At 34.0% G+C, this 18,018-nt stretch overlaps 2 protein-coding genes across 2 annotated transcripts; both read left to right on the forward strand.

Annotated features, from left to right (window-relative positions):
* Positions 1-322: 322 nt before the first annotated feature.
* On the forward strand, positions 323-10,148 carry LOC107494694 (phytyl ester synthase 2, chloroplastic). Its single transcript, XM_016115734.3, has 14 exons — positions 323-905; positions 4,184-4,235; positions 4,325-4,380; positions 4,835-4,993; positions 5,639-5,743; positions 6,098-6,204; positions 6,577-6,698; positions 6,989-7,097; positions 7,219-7,349; positions 7,686-8,055; positions 8,379-8,492; positions 9,166-9,251; positions 9,484-9,593; positions 9,746-10,148. Exons 1-14 carry the CDS (start codon positions 473-475, stop codon positions 9,934-9,936), a joined length of 2,145 nt encoding a protein of 714 aa, XP_015971220.1. The 5' UTR covers positions 323-472; the 3' UTR covers positions 9,937-10,148.
* Positions 10,149-11,090: 942 nt separating this feature from the next.
* LOC107494668 (uncharacterized) lies at positions 11,091-12,889 on the forward strand. Its single transcript, XM_016115708.3, has 2 exons — positions 11,091-11,679; positions 11,916-12,889. Exons 1-2 carry the CDS (start codon positions 11,091-11,093, stop codon positions 12,887-12,889), a joined length of 1,563 nt encoding a protein of 520 aa, XP_015971194.1.
* The last annotated feature ends 5,129 nt before the right edge of the window (positions 12,890-18,018 follow it).

Raw genomic sequence — 18,018 nt, forward strand, 5'->3', positions numbered from 1 at the left:
AATTTTTAATATATTTTTTGGAATAAAATAATTAATTATTAAAATAGTTAAATATGTCATTATAAAATAATTAAATATATAATAATAAAAAATTAATTTTAATTCATTAATAATATAAAAAATTTTNTTCTATACGATGATATATGGAAATTAAATTTATAGTACAATAATTTTCTTATAAACAGTCCTTATTTGTTATTTCCCTCTGTACCAACACTGAATTTTTGTTTACTTTTTATGTGACTTATAAAAAAATACAAATTACCCATTTATTACCAAAAAATATAAAATATGTGCAAATTCCCGTCGAGATTCATATGTTCATTATTTCAATCTATTTTACATAGAAAACAGAAGTCATCCAGACTAATCATTCTTTCCTTTTCCTCTATAAAAAGCACTTTTTTCGTTTTTCATTTTTCATTTTTCTGTCTCCTCAGGAGTCTCAAATCATCTCACCTTTCGAACCACCATGGCGGCGGCGGCGGCCACCGCAGCCTCTCTCTTTAGAGTAGTCATCCGCCGCGAGACGACGACATCGCCATTAGCCGGGAAGAAACACCGGTCCTCCGTCCGGATCCCGCGCTTCGCCGTGTCCGTTGACCGGCCTCCGGCGCCGACGTCTGCGGTAACAACGTCGCCGGAGAAAACAAATCCGGTGGTGAAGCGAGAAGAGGAAGGAGAAAGAGCCGTTGACGCGAAGGTGAAAGAGGAAGAAGAGGAGAGCAAGAACAGAAGCGTGTTCAGCGGTATGAAGCGGTTTCTGGAAGAATCGAAGGTGATAATCGACGAGGAAAAGGAAAACGGTGGTGGTGGAGCGCCGCGGTGGTTCTCGCCGCCGGATACGGTGGATTGCAGCGGTTCTTGGCAAATGGAGGATCCGCCGGTGTTACTCTACTTACCGGGTTAGTCGTTATTTTGTCTTCTCTTTTTTTTTTTTCATTTTCGTTTTCTTCTCAGTATGCATTGCTTGGTCGGTTTACTGCTACTGCTATTGTGTGGTTTTTACTGGTTCATTTTTGCGGGGTTTGTGTTGGTATTGATTTTCTTTTTGTCGTTTACTTTTCAACGGTTTTTGAACTGCGTGTCACTATGTGTTTAGTCGTTTTTACTGGTTGAGCAGTTCTAAAGTTCAATTCATTCAACTTTTGTGAAACTAACTTATTAGTTTTTGTTCCCGCTTTACTCGCATTCATGCCGTATGATTTTTTCTATGATGATGAAACATATTTACTGCATCCTTCAATTCCTAAATACTCTCTTACGCGTGATTTAGGATTTTTGAAACATGAAGAAATGACTTTAACTTTACTCGTCTAATTAAATTCATGTACTTTTATAACTTTTTTAAAATAATAAATTTAAAAATTAACTAATTACTTCGCTGATGTTCTAATATATAATTAGTTATATTTATAAAAAAAATTTTTATTGTATAAAAAACCTAATATATATTTAACACATGAAATAAATGTTTTTGTATATTTTATTTGAATCTAAAGTATGATATTTGAAATAAAATTTTAGATAATTAACTTCTTGTATATTTTATTAGATTTTTGTTAGTTGTTATTTTCAGAAAAATACATTAATCCTAAAATATTTATTTTTATAATATTCATAATTCATCTTCTATTAAATACAAAAATAAAAATAAAAAATTGTATTTTAAAAAAAATAAAAAGACATAATTAAAAGTTTTTATCTAATATAAAAATTCAACTACAAACTTTTAAACTATAAAAAGCTAGTTAAAAAGTTAGAAAAAGTATACATCGAACTGATATTAAATATACTACAGATTACAGAAGGATAGATCATCATTTAAAAAGTTTTTTCTGATTCCAATTAAAATGTCTAGTTGGATATTATTTTAGTTGATTTATTATGGTGTAAAAAATAATTTAGTTTACTCTTTGAAATATAAAAGTGAAATTAGCAATATAAAATATATCAAATTGAATATGTAAAATTAATAGGAGTTGGAACTTGTACCGGATCATGCATGCGAGAAAACTTTACAATATTTTTATTTTGGTCTACAACTTTAAAATATTTTATATCGTGTATTCCCAACATCGGCCTCATAATTTTTTTTAGCATACTCCTGAAAAAATACCTCTTTTGTTTGATGTGCCTCAAAATTCATATTTAGTTAAAAAAAAAAAAGAAGTTTGTGTTCATTGTTTGAGATAATTTGGAAATTAGACCGAGATATTGTTTTGAACATAGTATATATTAACAAAATAGTAGGTTTAATTCAGCTAAGATTTAGAACTATTCACATTCTTTATTCTTATCAGATGTAAAACTTGCAATAATATACATGTTTTAATCTAATCGTGTGTAACAATTATTCTGACGTTTTACAAGCCTAAATGATACAGTCAGTAGTACAAATAAAAAGTTATAGATGAATTTTTAAATAAAGTGTATAATTCTAAATTTTAAAATTGATTAAAGTAATTAGAAAAATTTGAAAACTAACAAGGTTTATTTTTTCTACATAAAGTCCACCTGTTGGAGATTTCGCGCGGAACCGGGTTTATTGGTTGCTTTATTTATTTGTGGTGAACTCTATTTTGGGTTAGAATTCAAACACAGAACCGGGGGGGTCGCATAGAAATGTTGGTTTTAGTAACTAACCTACTAACCACCACGCCAAGTGTTTGTTGCAGCTTCATCAATTAGTAATGGACTGGCCCAAAAAACAAAGTATGAAGGGACACATAACGTGTTATGCTACGGATAGAATCATGCTTGTGTTTCAACTTTCAACATCCAATTGGTAGATTGACGTTAGTGGTTTAGTGATCTACCACAATACCAATGGTAGATCTAAGCATCTTGAAAAAAACACAACCTTAAGTGGGGGATTATTTAAGCAAAATTTAGAGGTTAAGAATTGTGTGTAAGCAAATTTCATCATTTGAAGGTACCAAGTTTGATTCCTACTGTAGTTATTTTGAAATTATTTTTAAATGTTTACCCGGAGTCAGTTTAACTAAATAGAACCAATTCGGTCATACTTGACCGAGTAGAATATAATAACTATATATAGATATAACAAATAATAAGAATTGGAAAAAAAAAATGACAATTACAAAAGACAAGTGATACTATATAAATATAAAGATATTAAAAAAAAAACCTTGTAGATAAAGGCCACAAGTGGTTTAATGACATTCTTGATGAAAAGATAACAAACCTAGCCAATAAATAAGTATTCTTTTTCGGCAGTGGCAGCCGACACCAATTTCTTATTCTTTCTTTTTCATAGCGAGTATCAATATTATCAAGTAAAATATAACCCGCGTGATCCGTGAAGACAAACCATTTCTATTGTTTATTATATGGACCAACACTTTAATTAAGTAGTTGAATTTTTATTTTAAGAGCTAAGTTTCATATATCTTATTTAAATTCTGGTCGTAGTTCATTTAATTTAGTAGTTAAGTTTTGTAATTTGTTGAATTTTTATGTCTTTTTATATATTGAATTTGTGTTATAATAGCAAATATAAGATTAGTTAGAAACTTAGAATGCTAAGTACTACTTTACATTTTAATTAGGAGGTTTTTAGCTTTTATATATATAATATATATATCAACAACTTAACTTATTAGGTGAAGTTAGTTACATAAATCGAACGACGCTATTAATTATATTATGGTCTTTTTTCCTATCAAGTTTTTACCATCTTATCAACAATAAATACTATTTAAATTTTTTTCTTTATATATTCATTGCTTATTTTATCCATCCGAGTGTGATTGCTCATTTATCTCAACATCTCATACTTAACTTATGTTTATACTCATGGTCTAATACTTTATTTCATATGAAATAGCCGATTTTATGATGAAATAAAATTCACCATTAAATTTTAAAGATACCTTGTTGTCACGTATATAATGAGACGCACAGATCATATTCATGTTTGGTTGAGTAGATAGATTTTAATATGTGCATTGAACAGATCAGAATTGTGGTACTATTACATTTAAAAGATTTCCCCTATTATTGACTTATCAAAGATTAAGATTCGTAACGTGTTCTCGGTCTTTTATCGGATAATATGCTGTGGTGAGGGTTGAAGTTCCCCCCAAGTTTCCCTAAGTCTTAATAGGAGGTTCCATTACTTTATAAAAATTATAAATTACCTGTACTCCGAATTTTACAGGGATTGATGGCGTGGGACTTGGACTTACTTTACATCATCAGAAACTCGGAAGGTTTGTGTTTATTCTAAGTATCTAGATTTTACTGACATGAATGACTGATATCTAAGAACCACACTTTTGTTCTTTTTGCTTGAATGAAGGATTTTTGATATATCATGCATGCATATTCCAGTGGCCGATCGAACACCATTTACAGGTACTTGTTTCCTATTATTATTTACTATGTTCAGCTAGCTACTATTATTGAAAGTGAAATCTAAGACAATTATAAAATCATGCTAATTTTATGCACCTTGTTAAAATTAATATAAAATGGTTTAAGACTTAAGCACGTTTGTTGTGTTAAAAACCACGTTCGGCAAGTTAATGTTGTCTTTCAATGGGGTATTCTGACTAGAACCATCTTTTCCAAAAGTTTAAGCCGAATTTTACCCTTATTTAGAAGAATGGAGATAACAAGGATTGTAGAGGCACATGATCGGTTTTACATCTAGGGTAATGCTACGGTGGAGAGTAAATATTGCTTCTTTTAGTATAGAAAAAATCCACCAAAAAAGTTTATGATTTGCATTGCACATGTTGTTTATACATTAAATAAAAATCTTCACTGCAATTCTGCATAACTTATTTTGTATGTTACCCTGTTGCAGACCTCATGAAAATAGTTGAAAGTAGAGTCAAGTCAGAGCATCAACGTTCACCAAGGAAACCCATATATCTTGTTGGAGAATCTTTAGGAGCATGCCTTGCGCTTGCTGTTGCAGCCCGCAACCCAGATATCGATCTTGTACTGATTCTAGCAAATCCAGGTAATAGAAATATTTTAATCTATTTGATTTTATTGGGCATGAGTAGTTAAGTCAAGCACCATAATTGTGAAATTGTATCATAACCTTGCAACGCAAGCAGCTGAAAAAGACAGAAAGAATTTAGTACAACAAACCGTTAGCACCATGACAGCCATGGCAGCTAATACTTTTGCAACAAACTTCCTAATTTTGCATTTACATTTCACTTTCATTTTCTTGCATATTAAGTTACTAAAAGCCTGAGGTAAATAAGAGTTGAACTTCTCCCATAGAATTTACTGTTGGATGCATGCACTGTTCAGTGTAATTTGGGATTACTATACTGATAAAGTAGAGTTATGAGTTGTCAAACATGTGAGTGAATGTATGAAAATGTAACACAATGTTGAAGAAACAGGTGACATATTAAGTTGAAACTAAAAATGAAGAGTAATTCATACTTGCTTAGAGTTTGAATTATTTGAAACTAGTTGCTCACTGATAAAGGATCGACTAATCTCAGTTGTTGCTTAGATATATGAATGATATTGCGATATTTAGCTAGAGTTTTATGTGAAAGTTCCTAAACCATATTCAAGTTGATTTAGAAAGCAATCAGTTTCAATACACAGTACCTGATCTAACCATCACAACTCAATTTGGCAGCTACTTCATTCAGCAGGTCACAGTTGCAACTTCTAATACCATTAATGGAGGTTCTTCCTGACCCACTCTCACTTGGCCTGCCTGAACTTCAGAGTTTGATGCCAGGTTTGTTTATCTCCTTTGCATGTTATACTTTATTATTTTCTGTTTATCCATGGTGGATGTGTCTTACATTCCTTTCACTTTGAATGGCAAACTAGTTGGACGATTGTAGACCTTTGGTTGCTTTTTGTTGTTTCATAGTCAAATGTTTATGAATAATGGTTTTTAGGTAAATTAAATTGCAAGTACTTCAATGTAATTAGGAAATTATGCTAATTTTTCCACTTCACTATCCTTCAAAAATAAAGTTTAAAAATCAATAATTTTCCACTTTCACGTACATTTTGTTTTTGTCTTTTACCAAAGAAAATGATATCTTTTCTTTATTAATGCCTTCAACATTTCTTCTGGCATTAGGCGACTCTGAGAGGATGGAATTGGGTAATTTGTTGAAAGGACTTCCTCTACAAAATACAACAAAAGAGTTGATGGAGGATTTTATTAATTTCTCACCATCTCTGCCTGTAAGGTTCAATTTTCCTTTTTGTTCCTAAAAAAGGACAGAGACAAATATATATATATTCTAAGTGTAAACATGATTTTCTCCCCCTTCTTTCTCGAAATGTTTGCAGTTGTTTAGTTTTTAATATGCAAAGCATTTTATGAGCATTAACGACAATGCTTAAAACAAATGCCAGAAGAACAAATCAAAATTCAAAATCATGTTGCTTGTTTACTCCTTATTCTTAAACAAAACTCCGTAAAATTTGGTCATCCTGAAGTTGAGGAACGCAGATGGACATGCCTGTATTTTCTTTATCTGGGCTTCTGATTTCTTAGATTGAGCTTTCTTTTCACTTAAGAGTATTGAAAGTCTATTGTTGATTGAGATTTAGGCTCTTGCTGATATATTACCAAAAGAAACACTTCTGTGGAAACTAAAGCTGCTTAGATCAGCTTCTGCATATGCCAACTCACGCCTTCATGCTGTAAAAGCTCAGACTTTGATACTATCCAGGTTCATACTCTTTGAAATTGTCAATCTCATATAGTCGTAATTTAGGATCGTATGTACTTTGTTAACTTATAAATTCGTGTTTACTTAGCAGAAATGCTTTTCTTTTTCAATAAAAATATCAAACTTGGTTGACAGATTTTTACTTTGAAAACATTATCTTGATGAAAACACTTAAGATTAACTAACTTTACTGGAATGCTTGACTTCTGTTCATTCTTCAATATTGGTGCACCTTTTTTTTTTCCTGGATTGTGGAAACTGAAACTGAGGTTTATCATTTGTCCTCGTAGTGAAAAAGATGAATTACTACCTAGCAAAGAGGAAGGTGAAAGGCTACGTAAGTTATTAGCTAACTCTGAGCTACGTAAATTTGCAGACAGTGGACATTTCCTATTCCTGGTATGATTCCCTCCATTGCTGTTTCTTCATCTAACATTCTTGTACTTGTGGAGTAAAGATATCTCATGTTATGGAAAGTCTTAATGGATCCTAATATGATGCCTCTGTTTTCCGCTAGCAGGAAGGCAACATTGACCTGGTAACAGTCATCAAGGGAACTTCTTTCTACCGCCGTGGCAAGAAGCATGATTATGTATCAGATTATATACCGCCAACGCCTACGGAATTCAAAGAAGTACTGGAATCTTACAGGTAAATATTATGATAAAGTTGATCATATAAGGCATCAACACAGTTAACAAGAGTCTGCAGTGTTTAAATAAGCTTATCATGTCAAGTTGATGTCTTGGTGAGTATATATTCCTGCTATACGAGATAAAGTTTAAAATCTATCAGGAATATATATGGTACTCTGAAGTGGGAAACTTGATTGAACTTGCTAATATCTTAGTTGGTCAAATCATGTATCTATGCTATATCTTCAGATGTGCAGCCATGCTTTCTTGATTCATCTTCTTTTCTTTTCTTTTTGTTTTGTTAATCAATAGAAGTTGCAATCATGTCCCCTTTCACTTATAATGCTTGCAGGCTATTGAACATTCTGACAAGTCCTGTAATGTTGTCAACTTTGGAGGATGGAACAATTGTAAAGGGCCTTGCTGGACTTCCTTCAGAGGGACCTGTTATATATGTTGGGTATCACATGCTGCTCGGAATTGAACTCGGTCCATTAGTTTCTCGAATTTTGACCGAAAGAGATATCCTTGTTCGAGGGATAGCTCATCCATTGATGTTTAGGAGAAATGATGCTGGACTATTGCCAGATTTAGCTTCTTTTGATTCTTTCAGAGTTATGGGTGCTGTTCCTGTTGCTGCAACTAACCTATTCAAGCTTTTGTCTTCCAAGTCTCATATCTTATTATATCCTGGAGGGATGCGCGAGGCTCTTCACAGGAAGGTAAATTCTAATATGTAGTTTTCTTTTTTTGGCAACAAGTTATTGCCATCTTTCATATTGAAACAATTGCTCGTTTTACTCCCTCTGTTCTGGCTTGTATACCCTCTTGGACATGAAAGAGCGTATGAAAATGTGAATTGAATGAGTTGTCACTAACTCAGTATACTGAGAAACATTTATTTGAGTTTATTTGATAGTGTAAGAGTTTTACATTGTTATTCAATTAGATACTTACCTTTGTAAGACTTGGATATTTGCTAATATGGTAATGCATATTTGGATATTTGCATTAAACATATACTGAACATTTCAATGATTTTCAGGGTGAAGAATACAAGTTATTCTGGCCTGAACAATCTGAGTTTGTTAGAATGGCAGCTCGATTCGGAGCTAAAATAGTACCTTTTGGTACTGTTGGAGAAGATGATCTTGCTGAGGTAAGCTTGGATCTTTGCCGAGCTATAATCATTTTACTTTACAAAGTGGTGCCCTTCAAGTGCTTGTCATGGAGACAAAAGCATGACCATATTGTTTATGGATGATGGTAGGGTTTAATTTTGATTCATTAATCATATCTTATACTTCAAGGATTTTGACTTTTCAGGTGACTGTTAAGTGTTAACTGAAGAAGTTTAAATACTTTGATACTGCATTATTCAAAAAATTCAATATAAGATGCATAGCAGATAAAAATTGCACCCTGAACTTTTTGCATGTGTATTTGAATGTGGAGAGGATCGAATAATGAAGGCTTTGCAATTAGTGGGAAGGAATATATTTAACATTTTCTTTTATATATTACTGAATAGAAGAATTTTATTTGATGACCTATCACTAAAATCTAATCATAAACATTTTTAACATTTTTATTTTAAATTACTGAATAGTCCTAAAGATTCATGAGAATTATGAGCTTCTCATATATTTCTGACGATGTTTTAGTCTTGTAGAATAGTTAGAACACAGGAAATACGTCACCTACATAAAACATTCTTGTCAAGAGTTTCTTGATATATAATACGTGCGTTCACTCATTAATTTCATTTTACATCTTCTGTTGATGCCTTGAACATGGACTTAGGTTAACACCACCCCGCGTTGGTCTTTCAGGTTGTTCTTGATTATGATGACTTGGTCAACATTCCTTTATTCAAGTCTCTAATAGAGAAGCTCACAGCTGAGTCTATCCCTTTGAGGTATCTCCATTTTTTTATTTTCCTTTTAAATTTAGTTGTTCATTGTGTGGCATGATTCATATTACATTAAGAGTCACAACTTAGTATTTGTAAACTATATTGTTATATCTATTCAACCTTCTATAGATGCCATCTTACACATATAATTACGTATTTGGATACACATAAAATCTTCTTAAACCGCATGTCAAAACTAAATTCTTATTATGTCCCTGACATTTTTAAAATTTAGGACTGATGCTACTGGTGAGGTGGCAAATCAACAAGTACATATGCCTGCATTCTTGCCTAAAGTTCCTGGCCGTTTCTATTATTATTTTGGAAAACCAATCGAAACTGAAGGTATGCTCAAGCCATGAAATTTGGTGGTAATTATTCAATGTGTGATCTGTTAGTCTAATATACGAGATAAAATGAGTACATAAAAAATTTATATGATATTCACTATGGCAGATTAAATTTATATATAGATATATTTTATGTTTGTTTGACAGGTAGGAGACATGTGCTGAAAGACAGGGAGAAATCTAATGAACTATATTTACAAGTGAAATCCGAGGTTGAGAAATGTTTGGCTTATTTAAAGGAGAAAAGAGAAAGTGACCCTTACAGAAACATAGTGCCTCGGCTATTATACAAGGCCGAACATGGTTTTGATGCTGAAGTTCCAACTTTCGAAATTTGAATGTTGGAAAACCAAACCTGTTGGTGTCTTTTCTTTCTTTCTTTCTTTCTTTTGTTTTTTCCCTCCTCTTTTAATTGGTTAGATGTGCATTCCCCTATGTAAAATGAAAATGAAATCATCCATTTTTCTTTTTCCTTTTTGATAGAACAGTGCAATAATTCTTGGTTCAAATCAATAAGAGGTGAATGCGGGTTTCACGAATATAATATAATAATATAGTAATAGCACTATAACCAATTATTATATACCAAATTTTGTTTCATTTGTGTTTTCTTTTAATTTTTGAATATATGTAAATTGTGGTAGGCTGGTAAGCTATTAAGATTTAGTTATTTGCATATAAACGTTGATGACTTTCAGGTTGATTGGCTTATTAGTTGCCACTTTAATGGCGGCATGGGAACGGGTTTTAAAAGGTTTCTACGTAAATTGTGTTAGGCTGATTAAAACTCTATAGTTTACAACGTTTCATAAACGTATAGAAACCCCTCTAAAGACGACACTAGGTTTATTTACGATGTACGCACTATTGTAGGATACTGGATTTTATAACCAAATCATAAAATTAAGAGCCTACAACGACTTATAAAATATAAACTAATAGAAATTTCTAAATAACCACCTGAATCATGTCGGCTGATTTTTTTGGATATGATTTGGGGGGTGTGAGTTATGCAGGGATATGATCATTATAGATGATTTACACTATTGTGACGGCGTTGTTTTTTGGAATCTTGGGGAGAAGAAATCGGATCCACCGATTTCAAGCAGAGAGGAAGTAACACAAATCAGACTCACCAATTTGTGTGAGGGAGACATTGAGCAGCATGAAATCGGTGGCACCGATTTTTGGGTGGTGAAACATTTTACCGAAGAGTGCAGTAATCGGTCCCACCGATTACTGGCGGCAAAAAATTTTATTTTAATCGGTGGTGAACCAATCGGACCCACCGATTTGGGAGTTCACGCAGTCGGTCCGTCCGATTTGTCCGTTAGTGCATACAAAAACTGGAAAGAGCTCACAGAACCCCCGTTTCTTTATTGCCGGTCTCAACTAATGTTCTTCCTCTTCTCTTTTCTTCTCTGATTCTTCTCCTTCATTTTTGTAAAATAAATTTCTGTGAGGTTGAGAATAGTCAAGTACGTGTAATGTTATGGATGATAGAGTTGTATTGAAGATTTATTATTACGGACATATCTTATTGCAAACATATGAGGGAGTTCAATTTGTGTGTGAAAATCCATTAGATGTTGTTATTCTGTTCACATTATCATTTGAAGATTTGAAAGGTGTGATTTGTGAGAAGATAGATTCTCAAAGATGTAGGAGAGTATCGTGTATTTTGTACAGGTATCCTTTACCTGTGTTTGGTGGATTTGTTCAATTTCAGACCAAGTACATGATGGACGAAGCGAGTATGCATGAAATGTTTTCAGTGTACATGGAAAATCGCCACCGAATGTCATGCATCGAGTTATATATTGAGTTTGAGCAATCTGAAGCGGACCGTAACATTGAATTGGAAGATTATAATAGTGAAAGCGAAGATGAATTTGAAAGTAACTATGAGATCGTCGGTCCAGGTGAAGACGAAGATGAAGCTGGCGACGCCATGAACACAGATGTGGCGGAAGTTGCAAATGCACTAGCAAACCCGCATCCGTTTCAGGAGCCTTCTTTCATGCGGTCGTTGGATTTGGAGGCTATGCACGCACCGGAGTTTTCGCAGTATATGAATGCAGGTGCGTAAACCTAGGTAGCTATGTGAAACTCTGAATTAGCAGATCAATAAGTCGGATGAGTAATGTATGTGATATGTGACTAAGAATTTGTGACCATAGCATTTGATTTTTTTATTAATTAATAGTTCTTTGTTATGAATTATATTTAGTTGTTCTTTACGTAAATGGAATAGCGAAAAATAAGACTGTAATGATCTTACATGGTAAAGTGTGTCTATTAATTTTGATGTATGCAGCGCCTCCTGCTGTGGCCGATGGTGAGTTCACAGTGGGGATAGAATTCAGTTCAAGGGAGGCAGTAATCAAGGCAATGAAAGATTATACCATCCGGAGAGGTGTGGACTATCGGGTATATGAGTCGGAACCGACAACATTCTATGCCAAATGTACAGAATATGGGAATGGTTGTGACTGGTTGATCAGGGTTACCAAAATGCAGAAGAAGTACTGTTGGGAGATAAGGAGGTACAGTGGAAGTCACACTTCTACCAGGTCTACTATTTCTCAAGACCATTCGAAGCTGGATTCCAAGATAGTTGCAAAAGCAATTAAGCCGTTGGTAGAGGTTGACCCGTCTATAAAGGTGAAATCAGTAATTGCTGAAGTCCGGTCAAAGTTTAACTACACCATCAGTTATCGCAAGACTTGGTTAGCGAAGCAGCAGGCGGTGGAATCAATTTTCGGAGGTTGGGAAGCATCATATGAAGCTTTGCCCATATGGTTTGAGGCCATGTGTCATAAGGAGCCATCAGCAGTGGTTTACTTTGAAACAATGCCTGCTTACCAGGGGGATGATTTGGTTCCTGATATACGTGTACTGCATAGAGTCTTCTGGAGTTATTACCCTTGTATAAGGGCCTTCAGACACTGCAAGCCAGTGGTGCAGGTGGACGGGACTCATTTGTATGAAAAATACAAGGGTTATTTATTGGTTGCAGTCTCACAAGATGGTAATAACAACATCGTGCCTATTGCATTCGCCATAGTGGAGGGAGAGACTTCTGATGCATGGTACTTTTTCCTAAGTAACTTGCGTCAACATGTGGTGACACGTGATGGTGTGGAACTTATCTCTGACCGACACGATTCTATTAGGTCAGCTATCGAGAGAAGTAATGGGGCTTGGTCTCCTCCTAGAGCGTGCCATATGTTTTGTATCCGGTATATTGAGTCCAACTTCTTGAGGAAGTTCAAGGCACCTTACTTGTAGAAGCTTATCGTCAACATTGGTAACTATATGATCTGACCAAAGTTACGAAGCAAAGGTAAAAATTTCCAATGCACAGCTGCACTCGACTTATCTCCAAACAGAACTGTCCCAAATAACAACATTATGTGACACTTTACTTACATCTGAATGTGCACAACATCATTCAACACTATACGATCTCTCAAACCCCTAAACCATGTTAATTTTATAAAGCTCTCTCTACACTCCGTCTTCCTCAGTGCAACTCCAAATTGGTGCAAGCACTCGGCTTCCAATGCCTCAAAACTACTCATGGTCGGTCCTGTAACCGGAAGACCATTTGTCGGCAGACCGAGAATTATCGCCACATCCTCCAAGGTCACGGCACACTCACCAACCGGAAAATGAAACGTGTGAGTCTCAGGCCGCCATCTCTCAAAATCAGAGCATTAATCATTGCTGACTGACATGGGATAAATCCAATTTGGGAAACATAATAAAACTCAGTTTCGCGTAACTGTGACTCAACAATTTGGTTGTATGGATCCGGCGGCTTTAAATGATCACACATCAACATCTGTGAACCCTACAATATCACATTTTCGCTATAAGTACCAGTATAATATAACTATATTCTCAAAAACACAATTATCGTTACATGTCCATTATAACTAATTCCAGCATAATTGCATTTCAAACATACACAGTAAATCTGTTATACAAAAATCCTTCAATCATATTCATTACTTTATAACAAAAATTATTTAACCTTAACTAACTAACCAGAATAATTTCACGACTGATAAACTATTTATTCGTAAAACAGCATACTAATTTTATTATTGTTATTATTATTCATAAAACAGCATACTAATTTTATTATTATTATCTAATAACAACAATAATATTATTTTATTCTAAGGGAGTATGTACAGATCTGATCTCATTCTCCTTCTTCTTTCATTCATTCATTAACTATAAAAAAATCCAATTATTTCGTAGAGCTTACCATACCATACCATATCATACATACATGCATACATGATTAATTTCCATTTTAATTTCTATTTCTAACCACCTAATAATAAAATCATACACACATACATGATTAATCTCTACTTAGTGCCATTACAATATATATTGCTAAACAAATTTAATATTATCACTATTATTATTATTAAATCAGATTATTAAAAAAATAAAACTTACATAATTTGGATGTCCAAGATAATTAACAATATGAAGCTCTGGTTGATTTACTTCTTTAATTTTTAGTCTTCTTGACATTTTCTTTGAATTTTGTTCAAGATTTGTTGTCGTCCAACAATAGTGATGCAGCAAGAAGTGGTGGGGTTGAGTGTGTGTTAAAGAGAGGGAGACGAGAGTGAAAGAGAGTGAAAGAGAGTGAAAGGGATACTGCTGAATGGGGGGTTGCTCTTTTGGATGAGGGAGTCACGAGCTTGGATGAGGGAGTCACGAGAGGCAATTGTATGCGTGACGCGTGGACAGGGAACACAAATCGATCCCACCGATTTGTGCACCATCCGCGTCCTGAAATCGGTGCCTCCGATTTTCTTCCTACTACTCGGTGCCACCGATTTCTTCAACCCAGCCGTCACAAATCCGTAAAACACCTATAACCCCATATCGCTGCTATACTCCATCAATGGATTCATATCAAAATTAAAAAACTCGAATCATGTCAGGCCTTTAGAATATGTTAGAATTTATTCAGAATTAACTAACCACAATTAGAGCCTAATTGCCGGCATACAGATATAGTTAATACTTAATACTATAGTTAGATCATAAATGACTAGATGTGTAGTCAGTTGCTCATTTTAGTATTAACACTTTAACAGTATGTGCAAAGACAATTTTGATTATGAATAATTTAATACTTTAATATTAAGCCTCTTGAAGAAGATCACAATCACATTGAGCAAATGATTCAGGAGTTGCTTCATTATAGCTCCATTGAGCTCTGTTCTCTTTAATTTTATTCATTTGCTATATATGGTTATTATTATTATTATTATTATTATTATTATTATTATGCTATTTTTTTTATTCAATTTAGATTATCATAATTATCTGTAATTTCAGGGCCTTAATAATAATAATAATATTGTAGACACTAAGATTTTGAAAAATAAGAGAAAAAAATAATTAAAAAAAATGATGAGTAAAATATTAGAAGACTAATTAAAAAGAAAAAAAATACTCTGACATTCTCTCTTTCTTATTGCATAATAATTAATTGTTAGAAGATTAATTTGTGTATTCGCTTAGAGATTTTTGATCCAATTTCTTTAACTTTTTGTTTGGAGTTAAGGTTAGTACAATTCTTGTATTGTAAATTTCATTGATTTCTAGGATGTTATCTGATAAATGAAATATTGCTTGTATTGTGTTGTTGTTTGTATTGCATTGAAAACATTGATATGGTTAAATATTAATAGGGTGTTGTATGATAGATAAAATGTTGTTTGTGTTGGATGATTTATAAGTACTAAAAACATCAAATTCGTAAGAAATATCTTGGCACCATTGAGGGTGAATGAATGATAGATTGAATCCAACTAAGAGGGGTATTAAACCTGAGTTTTATGACATGGTTAAGGAATTTGTAGAAACGATTAGTAAGTTAGATGTTGTGAAGTCGGAAGGAAAGTGTAGATACCCATGCATTAAGTGTAGATGCTCAAACTATAAAAAGCTGAACATTATTAAGATGCATTTGTGGGAAAAGGGGTTTATGCCAAATTATTGGATTTGAACAGAATATGGAGAGATTGACGATATAGGGATTAATCATACGGGATTCAATAATTGTGGAAAATGTTGTTCAAGAAGTGGTACAAATGTGGAAGAATGTGATATGTATAACATTAGCTGAGAATACAACTCCAGAAGGTATCATGAAATGGTTTTCAATTTTGCTGGTCCAAAAGATCCTCATGTAGAGGCTAAAAATTTTTTTAATCTTCTTGAGGCAGCTCAAAAGCCTTTGTGGAAAAGTTGTGTGCACTCTCAACTATCGATAGCTGTTAGGATGCTATGCGTTAAGGCCAAGAAAAACCAATCACATGAGTTATTTAAGCAGTAGGCCACCTTAATTAGGAAAGTTTCTCTTGAGGGTAGTGTCATACCTAGGGACTACTATGAGGCTAAGAAGTTAGTGGAAAAGTTTGGATTGAAGGCAATCAAAATATATTATTACTCAAACAATTGCATGTTGTATTGAAAAGACGATGCTACTCTAATTAGTTGAAAGTTTTGTGAAGCACCTAGGTTCAAACCTATTTCCGAGGGTGGTTGTAAGTCCAATAGAGTTCCTGTCAGACGGATGCACTACTTACCCTTAATCCCTAGACTTCGAAGGCTTTATGCGTCAATGAGTTCAGCTCCGCAAATAACGTGGCACATCAAAAACCAACGTGATGATGACGTGATGATCTATCCGTCACAGGGGAGGCATGGAAATGCTTTGACCGCATCCACTCTGATTTTTCTTTGGAGCCCGCAAATATTAGGTTAGGTATTTGCTCTAATGGGTCTATCCTAAATATCCAATTTAGCAAGCCTTATTCTTGTTGGCCCGTAATTGTTATTCCATACAATCTACCTCCTGGGATGTGTATAAAAGATCCTTATTTGCTCTTGACTTGCTTAATACCTGGTCCTAATAACCCTAAAGTCAACATTGATGTATTCTTGGGACCCCTGATTTACGAATTACATGAGTTGTGAAAACCTGGTGTTTTGACGTATGACATTGTAGAAAAGAAGAATTTCGTCTTAAAGGCGACATTGATGTGGACTATTAATAATTTCCTAGCTTATGGGATGTTGTCTGGGTGGATGACATAAGGAAGATTGTCATGTCCTATTTTCATGGAAGATACCAAGTCTTTTACACCATCACATGGAGGCAAGGCATCATGGTTTGATTGTCATCGGAGATTTTTGCCGATAGACTACCCTTATAGGCGCAATAATAATGATTTTAGGAAGAATAAAATAAAAAGTGAAAAGGCTCCTACTAGATTAAGTGGTTTAGAGATTTGGCAAAGGGTTAAAGGAATTGAGAAGATATTAGATAATGGAAAGTGGATCAAATCACGAGAGTATGGTATTACTCACAATTGGACCAAGCAAAGTGTGTTTTAAGAGTTACTTTTTTTAAAGGATAACCTGGTTCTTCACTGTCTTGATGTAATGCACATAGAGAAGAATGTCTTTGATAACATAATGAATACTATTATGGATACTGATAGAACTAAAGATAATGAAAAGGCTAGGTTAGACCTGGCTGAATTGTGCAAGCATCTAGAATTATATTTGCGGCATGTCGAAGATAATTGTTGGTCCAAACCTAAGGCATCTTATATTTTAACTTCTGAATAGTAACAAGACATGTATAGGTGGGTGCAACAACTTAGATTTCCGGATGGTTATGCATCTAACCTTGCTAGATGCGTAAGTCTTTCCCATGAGAAGTTTATTGGTATGAAGAGCCATGAGTGTTACATTTTTATGCAGTGCTTGCTTCGAACTGCATTCAGAGAACTACCTACAAATATATGGAAACTTCTTACCGAGTTAAGCCAGATTTTCAAAGACTTGTGCTCAACTACCCTCAAAGTTCATGATTTGGAGGTTATGGAGCAGAATATTCTCATTATCCTTTGCAAGTTAGAAAGAATATTTTTTCCAGAATTCTTTAATGTGATGGAACATTTGTCAATTCATCTAGCATATGAGACACGTGTGTGGGCCTATCTAACATAGGTGGATGTATCCGTTTGAACGGGTGATTGGAAGATTCAAGCGAACAGTGAAAAATAGAGCAATGGTTGAAGGTTCGATTTGTGAAATTTTCTTGGCAAAGGAGACTTCAAGTTTTGTTTCTTTCTACTTTGAACCAAATATCTTATCAAAGCGAATTCATGTGGGAAGAATTGATGATGGGGGGAGACACAGAAAAAGCATCTTTATCAATATTTAACGCTGAAACTGGTTGCAAGGCTTCGATTTGAACATGCTTGGCCAATATCTGTTCGAGGAAGCCATCACCAAAATTTCAAGGCCCTGCAATATACACATATATATACCTCACAAATTAATTAAATTCACTCTTGATTCTT

The sequence above is a fragment of the Arachis duranensis genome, chromosome 6, assembly GCF_000817695.3.
Source record: "Arachis duranensis cultivar V14167 chromosome 6, aradu.V14167.gnm2.J7QH, whole genome shotgun sequence".
Taxonomy (NCBI): domain Eukaryota; kingdom Viridiplantae; phylum Streptophyta; class Magnoliopsida; order Fabales; family Fabaceae; genus Arachis; species Arachis duranensis.

Coding starts and splice junctions, on each gene's coding strand:
- LOC107494694 (XM_016115734.3), top strand. CDS start 473: ATGGCGGCGGCGGCGGCCACCGCAGCCTCTCTCTTTAGAGTAGTCATC. Junction 4,381..4,834: donor CGATCGAACACCATTTACAG/GTACTTGTTTCC, acceptor ACCCTGTTGCAG/ACCTCATGAAAATAGTTGAA. Junction 6,699..6,988: donor CAGACTTTGATACTATCCAG/GTTCATACTCTT, acceptor TTGTCCTCGTAG/TGAAAAAGATGAATTACTAC.
- LOC107494668 (XM_016115708.3), top strand. CDS start 11,091: ATGGATGATAGAGTTGTATTGAAGATTTATTATTACGGACATATCTTA. Junction 11,680..11,915: donor TTCGCAGTATATGAATGCAG/GTGCGTAAACCT, acceptor TGATGTATGCAG/CGCCTCCTGCTGTGGCCGAT.